Here is a 10,888-nt window from a genome sequence, read left to right as displayed (position 1 = left end):
CTCTTCCATCTGCATATTTATTTGCTTCATGATTAATCATAGACCAAATTGTCAAAACCTCACCCAGCACCTTGAAGTAGATATATATATATATATATATATATATATATATATATATATATATATATATTATTTTTTTTTTTGCTGTTATGTCAAAAACAAATGAAAGAAGAAAAAAATGCCTCCTTCAAGATGGCCGCGTAATTTACGTCCGTTAGGCGTTAGGTCCCCCCAATGCAGCGTCTACTCGCATAGATCTATGCGTGTCGCCTCACCGGCTTCAGGAAAGGGAGGAGGAGGTTCCCGTTCTTCTACCACCCTACTAGCAGGGCGACACCGTCTCATTTCACCTCCGTCTCCGAGCAGCTTGGTCCTCCTTTGCTTTCGGGGGGGGTTTAAATTGTGTTACGTTTAATTTCCCTTCTGTGTTGAAGAAGTGCCATCAATTTAAAACCCTCACCGGGAGGATCGCCTCTCGCCGCTGGGAAGAGTGAAGTTTCAACCCGCAGCTGCTGCTCTGGAGACGGGGGGACCCGAGCCTTCACGGTCCTACAACTCCTCACCTCCTTTTCTTTAATCACACATATATAGAGATAGATCTATTTTTGTGGAAGTTATTGCCTTCTTCAGTGAAGTTTTCATCATGACTCGGAGATCATGTGTCATTTACGCCACCGGCATCGTCTGCGCTCACCTCCTGATCGTGGGGATCGCCCTGGTCGTGGCTCAGGTCTTCCAAACGATGATCCACAGTCGGCTAAAAAAGGTAAACCTGTCATTATTTCCACTGTGAGCCGCGGGGACAAATCAAAGCAGGGTCACAGACTCATCCAGCGCAGGAACCACTGACATAATCTCCTACATTTTACCACTCTGTGTTTCTTTGGGGTCTCTAATCCAGCTGGATTAGCTTTATAGCTATTAATTAATTTGTCATGATTGACAAATGTGAAATGTTGAGGTAAAACACACTGAGTCACCTCTGATGTGAGCCTATCTCCCCTCATTTAAAGGGTCTTTAACATGGGATGCTCTTATTTAACACAATTATTATTATTTTTTTGTTGTTGAATGGGAAATTGCTGTGAAGGATTTTTTAATCCTGATGAGATTATGATTTCTGCCAGCAGCTGACACAGGTTTCATGTCCTGCTTGGCTGTTCAATGATTCCAGGAGGCAGTGGGAGAAATGTTGGTGAATGAAAGGGGGAGGGAGGTGTGCAGCTTTGGGGGAAGGGAGGTTGGGTGATTCTGGACTCTCTGCAGTCATTTCTTTAGTCCAAATTGGAAAATAAATCAGTCATAGTTTATAGAAAGTCCATATTTAATAAGATTTGTTATTTTACCTAGAAGATCTCTATTGGAGCAAAACATGCTGCTTTTATGCTCTTATGTCATTCTAAAATACCAATCTTTGCTTGTTTTTGTAGTTTAGGGGATGTGGGGGGCTGATGGGTTCTAGCCGGGGTTGGGTGGGGTCACTGGCAGCTGACCTGCTCCCCCCTTTAACATGCTGCTGATCTTTCTTTTCTCACTTGTCCTTCTGCATTCCTCCATTCAGTGCTTCCAATGCATCTTTTTCTGCTTTTCCCAAAGTAAAGTTGGAAAGGAGCAACTTGGATGCAAAAGGAACCACGGCAACAGCACCTCATCCCACTGAGACCCAAATTAAGCAAAAGTTAATCAACAGGGGGGGATCTGACTTTGACGCAGCTGGTGGTTACAAGAAATGACAGCGTAGCTAATCCTCTTTCCCAAATAAATTAGACCGCCTCAGACATGCTGAATGGACTCCAAAAACCCATCTAATCTGAGGCTGAACGTAGCTTTATGGAGAAGGGGGAAAATCAAAGTCTCCCTCCTGGAGGTTGACTCTTAGAGAAGCAGTACAGGAGTGTTGTAAGGAATTTGTTGGCTTTCTAACCCCTCGAGGGAATCAGTTTTACCAAAAAGATGTTGCCTAATTCCTCCTTTATCCTGCTTAAGCCAATCCCAAATCGTTCGGCCCAAATTAGAAAACTAAAATAAGGAGGGGAAAAAGCACACACACCCGCTTTTGCCACTCCTTTTCACTGAGGTGTAAAAGTCCCGAGGAACAAGGTCGTGCTTAGTCTGTTTCTCATGTAAACGTTCTTGTTTAAGTGTAACTGGATTACCTTCAGTTCACTAAAAACACTGTAGTATGTTCTGGTTTTTGATGCAGGCATTTCTCATACATGACTTTTCCAATCCCTTCAACTTTGGAAGACCTTTCCCCAAGGTTGACAAACACGATGATTCAGTCCCACTTAGTGCTGCGAAGGTTCAGACGGTCAGCCAGCTCTGAGCCAACAATCTGCTGTCGTTTAAAAACAAAAGGAACCAAATGTTTTCACTCATCCCTGCTCAGCTGACGGTCATGCCTTTTTTTCCAGCTTTATCTGGTTTCATTTCAGCTTTTAATTAAAAAAAGACCGACTCATCAGGACTCCAGAGGTCCCTGCCTCTTAAATACCTCTAGTTCTCTTTTTAGGGTTGATTCTGGTGACGCTGCGAAGGCAAACTAAAGCTAAAACCGCTCCATCAGCCATTTTTAAAAACCCGTTGTCATATTCGATGTGGTCAGTGACATTTGTTTTTCTTAAAGGTTATTTTAGGTAGGGATGAGCAGATTAAGCTCTTTTTTTAAGATAACAGTTCCAGTTTTTGCAGATTTATTATAGAAATAAAACCCATTTGAACTGCTGATTATTTGAGTTTTTTTGTGACTCATAGGAAATTGTGGAATTACTAGATTATCGTCATCCCTTCATCAGATTATGATTAAACTCTCCAAATTAAATTGATTTTAGCGAGAAAAAAAATAATAAAAAAATGATAGTAGTTCTTGTTTTGTTTTATATATTTTTTGATAATTTAAAAGGCATATTGCCAATCAAGTATTGTCCAAAATTACACTCTCTGGTTATCAGTACATCTTTTATTTTATTTTTAGGGTGTTGGCCTGTTTGAAAGTATCATTTTGTTTTTTAATCACTTTTTTTTTTTTAAAGGAACAATAGAAAAAATGTTGCAGCAAAGGTCCATTAGGGCACTTTGAACATTTGAGGCGTTCACCCAAACAGGAAGCTTTAGTCAAACCTTATGCTATATATCCGGAATGCCTGTGAAAGACCACAGAAAACAATATCTGCAGCTTCTCAGAGCGTCGGAGGGCTTTCAGCAGGGAAAGCAAGTGGAGCGTTTCTCTCGTAGCAGATGCTGATTTACTTTTCCTGTCAGCAAACACCTCGAGCCGTCATGCTGCTTTACAGCCCAGTGCTCAGGTTAAACATTACAGTGACTTATATCTATCACCTTTCATATCATCTTGGGGAGTTCTGTCGGACACATTTTCTAAATTTTCAGAAGTTTTTCCCTTTGGGTTTTTGAGGTCTTGGCCCGTCTCCTAGCTACAAATATGACACAACATTGACAGCGCCCCCAAAAAAACCACAAAACCATGAAGCGTACGCCATCGCTCTGCCCCGGTTAAAGATCTGTCTGATCTTGTAATATTTCTCAGTAGCGACGTGCTTTTCATTTCATTTATTATTCGCTTGACAGGAAATTACGTTGACAGAGAAGAGCCAAGTGTTTGAGTCATGGAAGAACCCACCCCCGCCTGTTTACATGGAGTATTACTTCTTCAACGTGACCAATCCTGAGGAGTTTCTGGCAGGAGGGAAGGCGTCTGTCAAACAGATCGGCCCTTATACTTACAGGTAACTTTTAAGTCTAGGTAACTGGGATTAAAACGGTTTCATTTGTCTTTACTTGATTTAGATATTTAAAAATAAATGATTGTCTGAGATTTTCGTTGTTTTTCACAGAATACCTTTTGTTGGTTTATCACATTAAGTTGTATTAAATTAGTTTGTTGTAACCTGTTGTTTTCTGCAAATTCTCCCTATTACCGAGCTATGATTTCACTGCAGAGGGAAGCCATATGATTGTTTATCATCTGGTTTTACCATCCATAACAATCGACCAATGTTTCTGTCCTCATCAGGGAATACAGGCCACGGGAAAACGTCACTTTCCTGGAGAACGGCACCAAGGTTTACGCTCTGAATCCCAAATCTTTTGTCTTTGTCCCTGAGAAGTCGGCTGGTAACCCTGAGGTGGACATCATCAGGACGATCAACATCCCATTTGTGGTGAGACACAATGTTTGTGTGTTATTTTACCTAAATCCACTTATTTTTCACTCATTATAAGAATCTCATTGGGAGATTCTTATAATTCAGACATATAAACTATGAATACACGTTGAACCAGTGAAGGATTTAACAGGAGGTCAAAGCTATAATATCTTATAAAAAGGAGGCAATGTTTAGTCGATTTTTCCTTCTATTGAACTTATTATTTTTTTTCTTTTGTCTTTCTAAGGCGGTGATGAACGAGTTGAACTCCTACAGCTTTTTTCTGCGTACCATGGTGTCCATGTATGTGAGCAGCCTGGGAGTCGACCTCTTCATGACTCGCACTGTCCACGAGGTTCTCTGGGGCTTCAAGGACCCTCTCATGTCAAAGATCCATAAAATAAAGCCAGAAGTGGACGAATACTTTGGGCTGATGTGGAAGGTGAGGTTCCAGTCTTTTTTTTTATATTATGCCAAGCCAGAGGGAAAACTGGCGTGTGCAGACTGTCCAGAGTTACTGAAATGACAAAATGGGGGAAGTTGGTACTAATGTCACCTAAATCTGCTTCCAAATGCTGATGGAAGATTTCGTACTTCCTGTTGACAGACAAGCTTCTTCAGTTTGTCTCCAGCGGTAAAGTAATTAAGGACATGACTTGATAGGGTTACTTTTGAGGCTCGCGCAGATGGAGCTGATGATCCATTATCATTTAAGTTTCAGCAACATGAAGAAAAAAAAAACATTTTTTTTTTGTAGAAACTGGTAAAGAAAAAAAAAATGGCAAGAAACCCCCCAAAAAACGTGATTTATAGGCATTTAAGTCTGTCGTCTGTAACGTGACCTGAAAGCATGTGTTGTTCCTACATTAGAGGGCTTGTCAGAACAAATATTAAAGGAGTATTTCTTTTTTTCCCTTTCCCCCTCTGGGTCGTTCATCACTGGTCATAACTGCCGTTTCTGACAGCTGTTGCTTCCACTGCTTCCTGGTCTGTTGTTCCTCACCGCAGCGTGTCTAAACATTGTGTTTTCCACAGAAAAACGGCACTCACGAAGGAGAGTTTGTGTTCCACACCGGGGAGCAGAACTACTTGGATTATGGCAAGATCGACACCTGGAATGGCCTGAGGTAAACTTTCATGTCAAGCCACGCTTTTCTCTCACTCTACTGCTGCTGTCCTGGATGATATGAAACCCCTCTGTCAGCACGTTGCTAAAACTTCCCGTGGTCCCTGATATCCACTGTTTGCGTTGTTGCAAAACCTCCATGCAAACGTCCGGAGGCAACAACCTTTGCTCTTTGGTTTTTAGGCTAAAAAGTATTGCTAAATTAGAACATTTTGGAAAGTGGGTGAAGGTGTAGTTTGGAATCGGGCAGGATGAGCAGGATGAATCCAGTTCATCCTGTTGCAGGAAATTAACAATGTGTCTAATAATTTATTATTATTATCATAGAAAGTATCAGCATATCAATTTAGTATGAAAGGAATCCTTGTGCTGTTAAATTAAATTAAATGAGTCAGAATTTCTTATCAGGTATTTATTTACACAGCATTCTTAGAAGAAGGTGTGCCGCCTTTGATGCTGTATGAAATGTATACTGATTATAACCACTACAGCGTCCTTTGTCAAAGTAACTAATATATAAAGTATTTTAATATATTTTTATTTATTTATTTATTTATTTTTTTTTTTTTTTGACAATGACAATAAAATTCTTGAAACTTCTTGAACTTCTATCATCGAGGCTTTTTAAAAATAATGTTATGTGAGACGGATATTTTGACCAGAAGTTTATTGCATCAGATCATGTTTCATACAGGAAGATTTTTGGTGCTGCAACGTTCTGCATCCATACCAGTAAAAAAAGCCATTGACTTTAGCGGTAAAAGCTTTCAAATACAAAAATAAGGATGGTTTGAAAGTCATAAAGTGAAGTTTGAGTAGATCTTCATGGTGTTTTAGAGATGAAAGTTATTGTAAATTCTGTAGTTGTTTGCTTTGGTCTTAAACCTAGTCAAATTAGCAGTTAGCTTCAAGATCAAGTAAAACTGTATTTGTGTTGAACAAAGATAAGAAAGGGTTTGGTTTAACATTCTTAACTCTCGTTTTATTTTGTACGGTATCTCCAGCTTGTTTAACATTTTATTGCTTTACACCTGTTTCCATCAGGGAAATGTCCTGGTGGTCATCCAATCAGAGCAACATGATCAACGGCACCGACGGCGCAGTCTTCCACCCACTGATCGACAGGAACGAGCTGCTGTACATCTTCGCCGCTGATCTCTGCCGGTACAAACATTTGATTTTTGGTTTTGCTCATTTGTGTACAGTCAAATCTTATTGGCTATGGGGAGGAGGGAGACTTCCTGTCAGGGCTATGGTGTAGAAGGAAATGCCAGCTAAGTTGTTTACTCACAGACCTGCTGAGTCCATGGGCTGTTGCATTGCACGATGAGGATGGCGGTAATGGAAAGCGATAGCAGGGTTTATTATGTTGTAAATGACTTCTGTGGAGATTGGGTCTAATTTTAGTCCACATCACTTGAAGGATTCGTTTGATTTTTTATTTTCCCCCAAGATGTTCCTCTAATCCGTGAGCTCTCACCCCTCAGGTCTATTCATCTGGCCTACGTGGAGGACGTGGAGGTTAAAGGAATCCAGGCTTACCGCTTCGCTCCCCCCAGCGACGTCCTCATGAGCCCCAAGCAAAATCCCACCAACGAGGGCTTCTGCGTGCCGGCAGGAGACTGCCTCGGCACCGGGGTGCTGAAAGTCAGCGTTTGTAGAGAAGGTACGACCCCCTGCCCAATCAGTCCACCCTTCCCTCATCGGTTACCTCAGACTCTGACCTAGTTATCATTAGTATCCTTTCATCATAACAACCCCCCAACTACTCCATGGATTGGGTGAGCGGCTCTCTGACTTTCCAGGTGTTTGAGCTCATCAGATTTCACCCAACAAAGGTTCAATGATTAACTCCTCTGACTGTGTGGGCAGGTTTTATAAAGCTGTTAGTGTGTAGTAAAGCAATATCAACTTTGACCCTTTAACCTTTGCAATTATACTTGCAAATTACCTGAAATGTATTTAAATTTAAACTTTATTCCTATACATTTGCAAAATAAACATTTCAGAATTTATTTAATGATCCCATTTAAAAAGATGACTCTAAGGAAGTTTTTAATCACCAGGGCACATAAAGGTTTGGAAACGGTAACTGATCAGATGCTCCAACACACCTCAATCATTTTTTCGAGTTCTGCAAAAGTTGGATCCGTTTTTATGTAGGGGTGCCTAAATCAAACTGTAGCATGATTACAATCTTGGAGAACCGGCACCTGACTCCTCAGGTTCACTCAGGAAAAAATAAGGAACATTCATCTTTTCGGTCAAAGCTGAGGGAGGAGTTTTGCAAAGGCAGGATAAAACCAAAGATTATCCAGGGACTGATTACACAGCTTTGAGTCATTTACTGCAGACATCATAAAAATCAGTGCTGAAATGCAAATATTGGATCACCTGCTGGAAAAAACAAAGAGGCGTGTGCGCCAATCGAGCAGCATTAGATCAGTACGCAGAATATAAATTAATGCAGGTCCAACTCTTTAAATGATCCATTTCATTAATTCTCATTTAAACCTGTGAAAACTTGTAGCAGTACAGCTAACACGAACAGCTAAACCTGAGTCATCCCTACAATCAAGACTTCTTACACTACAAAAAATAAAAAATCTTGATAAGTCATTTTTTCTTAAAATAAGTGCATTTGTTCTTGAATTGGGGAGATAAGAGACATTTTGCCAATGGAACAAGATAATTTACACTTAAAATAAGAAAACACAATTGCATTGTCTAATTTAAAGTAACTATTATCTAATTATCTTATTTTAAGAGTAAAAATACTGGTTCAATTGGCAAACTATCTCATTTACCTACTCAAATCAAGGGTAAATACACCTAATTTAAGACATTTTTTCTTATTTCTGGATCGTTTTTCAAGTGTAACTAAAAAAAAACAAAACTATATCATGTTTTTGTTGAGACGCCCAAACCAGCTCTGTTCTGTTCATCTGTCACATGGTGGCCGTTTTGCACTTTGCCTGGGGACGTTCTGTAATAAGCTGTTGCAAATATCCTATGACCTGCTGGCCGTGCTTCAGGTGCTTCATCAACCCTGAAAATGAAATGCCTAAACAAAGTCGAGGCTTATATTTCCATAGTATTTTATTAAGCAAATAATTGCTGAAATCTTCATCATTTCTTCATGCAAACACCTCCCAGCTGTCGGCAGAGTTTGCCCCTTTGAATTGTCACTGACAGCTGAAACTCTCAAAAGTTAAACATTAATGCATTACCTGCAGCTGTTACTCATTCCTGCCGTCATTCATACGGTTGTAGGGATTGTAAATTAAAAAGACCAAGCAGGAAGTTGGAGTCCAAATTAAGGGTTCAAGGAGAGGTTGGTCCCTGGACCCTCCTTTGAACACCCACCATGTTAAGCTTCCAGCTACATACTTTCAGCCTTTGTTTACATGATATAAAACATCGTAATGCCTCAAATGTTTAGCTAATCTTTTTTTTGACCTTGGTTGTTTATTTCGTCACATTTCCATTTCTCTCTAGGTGCTCCCATCGTTGTGTCCTTCCCCCACTTTTACCAGGCCGACCCCAAGTACATAAACGCTGTTGACGGGCTTAACCCCAACAAGGAGGAGCATGAGACATACCTGGACCTGCAGCCGGTATGCCAAACAACTTATTCTTTTATCAGGCTTTTTAACACTTTACATGTAATGAAAAAGAAAGAAATCCAAATAAAAAGCTCCCTGCTCTACTTCATCAGTTTTATGAACATCATTATATTATGCAAGGGAGGCTGAAAGGCTTGAGCCGTGATTGTTCTTGGATCTCTCCTGATTGGTACTACTGGTTTTGAAGTGGACAGAAAGATCTGATCCTTAAACTAATAAGACATCTTTTTTATGTTTAACTGAGGTTTTCTTATCCTGTATCCAGACAGTATTATGCTGTTCTTATGGTGACGAAAAGGATAGTTGATGTGTAACTTACTAAAACAACTTGAGCTTCCAAATTGTTTAAAGGATTAGTTGTTTGAACATTCTGTTCTGGAAAAATGACAATTTAAAGAGTTTATGAAAAGGTAAAAAATTTATAATATTCAATCCGAGTGCAAATAAATTAGTGACTGCTTTTATATGGTCAGTCATTTTAGCATTTTTTTAATCCCGATTGTCTACTTTTGAACAAGGCAGCTGTGTTTTTATAATCTAAAATGTGTGTAGAAGTGATTAGAAAGTAAAAAAAAAAAAAACTTTGATTTTTTTTTTTTCCAGACCACAGGTGTTCCTATCCGCGCCTGCAAGAGGGCTCAGCTCAACATCATCGTGAAAAGAATCCAAGGCTTCCCGTAGGTTTCTCTTCAACTCTGACCCACTTTCCTGTTGAAATACGCTGTCGACATTTAGGCAGCGTGTTGAGCCAGATGTTCCTTCTAACCTCTATTTCTCTTTTCTTTTTTTTTTTTCAATTTCAGCAAAACAAAGTTCCTCAATGAGACCATTTTCCCCATCATGTTTGTAAACGAGGTCAGCGTCTTCCCAGCTCTCAAGACACAAACCACAGATGTTCGGGTAACCATAACCTGAACTCATAAATCAACATATTCCTCTCTGTTCTCAAATGTAGACGGCAACTATTGACGAAGACTCGGCGTCTCAGATGAGGACCCTTCTCCTGATTGTCACTCTCGTGTCAAACTTCCCCCTTCTCATCATTGGGATGGGCATCATCCTGCTGCTGGTGCTCGTTGTGTTGTTCTGCAGGAATCGGCAGAAAAAGGTAAGAAGAAGCAGCTTTTTCCCTCCACTGCAGTAATAATCCACGTGTATATTTAGCTGCCTGCTGCACGCTTACATCAGCTCTGTGTTAAAAAGACCCAGCTCCACGCTAGACTTGGACTTGGACACACTAAAATTTCAAACTATGCTTTGCTTGTTGAAGTCTTTTCTGCCCCACTGAGCTGCTGCAAGTTTAACCCAAAGTTCTGCATCCGTTCACTAACATGTTGCATTGTTTCTGTGCAGCAAAGCCAGCATGAGCCATTTTCAGCAATTCTGGATTAAATTATGCTTTGATGCTTTGTTTCTATGCTTAATACTGTCTAGTTTTAAGCACAAGTTGAAAGTTAGAGTGGAAAGAGGGAAGGAGTTTGAAAGTGCTGCCATAGAAATGATCGAAACCTGAAGCTGCAAAAAGTCCTTTATTTCACATTCAAAAATGGGGAGTAAACACTGAAATCCATTTTATTGAAGTGTTACCGTAACAAGCTAACTGGAGGAACAACCTTCCAATAGTTAAGGGTCACTCATGTGTCACCATGTAGGGGAGGAAAAAGAGTGGAATACTGTAGTTGGGGTGATAATGATGTTTCTGATTGGAAGGTTGATGTGAAAGTTAGCAAAAGCACAAGTTACCACATCTCATGTTAAAGGAGAAGTTCGGTTTTTTACACTTTAAGCCCATTTTCTGTAGTGTCCAGGATGAAATCGAATGATCAACACCAAAAGTTTGACAATTGGTCCTGTCTCTGCTTTTTGGCTCATTTAGAATCACCCCCTGGCTGCTTTAGAATGGCTTGCATAGAGCATGTCCGATAATGTCCTTAAAACAACCTTAAACGTTCTTTTTTTAAAATATGCTACTC

At 40.1% G+C, this 10,888-nt stretch overlaps 1 protein-coding gene across 2 annotated transcripts in view; it reads left to right on the top strand.

Moving 5' to 3' along the window:
- Positions 1 to 332: 332 nt before the first annotated feature.
- The window catches only part of LOC107085193 (lysosome membrane protein 2-like), a 16,223-nt gene continuing 5,667 nt past the window's right edge, over positions 333 to 10,888 (top strand). The window contains exons 1-11 of one of the 2 annotated variants that reach the window (XM_015375397.1): positions 333 to 766; positions 3,586 to 3,743; positions 4,031 to 4,178; positions 4,411 to 4,605; positions 5,199 to 5,290; positions 6,334 to 6,453; positions 6,777 to 6,955; positions 8,788 to 8,906; positions 9,519 to 9,592; positions 9,719 to 9,770; positions 9,871 to 10,023. In XM_015375397.1, coding sequence (XP_015230883.1) covers positions 644 to 766; positions 3,586 to 3,743; positions 4,031 to 4,178; positions 4,411 to 4,605; positions 5,199 to 5,290; positions 6,334 to 6,453; positions 6,777 to 6,955; positions 8,788 to 8,906; positions 9,519 to 9,592; positions 9,719 to 9,770; positions 9,871 to 10,023 — 1,413 coding nt within the window. In that variant the 5' untranslated portion in view covers positions 333 to 643. The remainder of the gene's footprint in view (positions 767 to 3,585; positions 3,744 to 4,030; positions 4,179 to 4,410; positions 4,606 to 5,198; positions 5,291 to 6,333; positions 6,454 to 6,776; positions 6,956 to 8,787; positions 8,907 to 9,518; positions 9,593 to 9,718; positions 9,771 to 9,870; positions 10,024 to 10,888) is intronic. The other variant, XM_015375396.1, reaches the window with a different exon arrangement.

This window comes from Cyprinodon variegatus, unplaced genomic scaffold (assembly GCF_000732505.1).
Source record: "Cyprinodon variegatus isolate N-32 unplaced genomic scaffold, C_variegatus-1.0 Scaffold118, whole genome shotgun sequence".
Lineage (NCBI taxonomy): Eukaryota > Metazoa > Chordata > Actinopteri > Cyprinodontiformes > Cyprinodontidae > Cyprinodon > Cyprinodon variegatus.
This window is presented reverse-complemented; position numbering and strand designations above follow the sequence as displayed.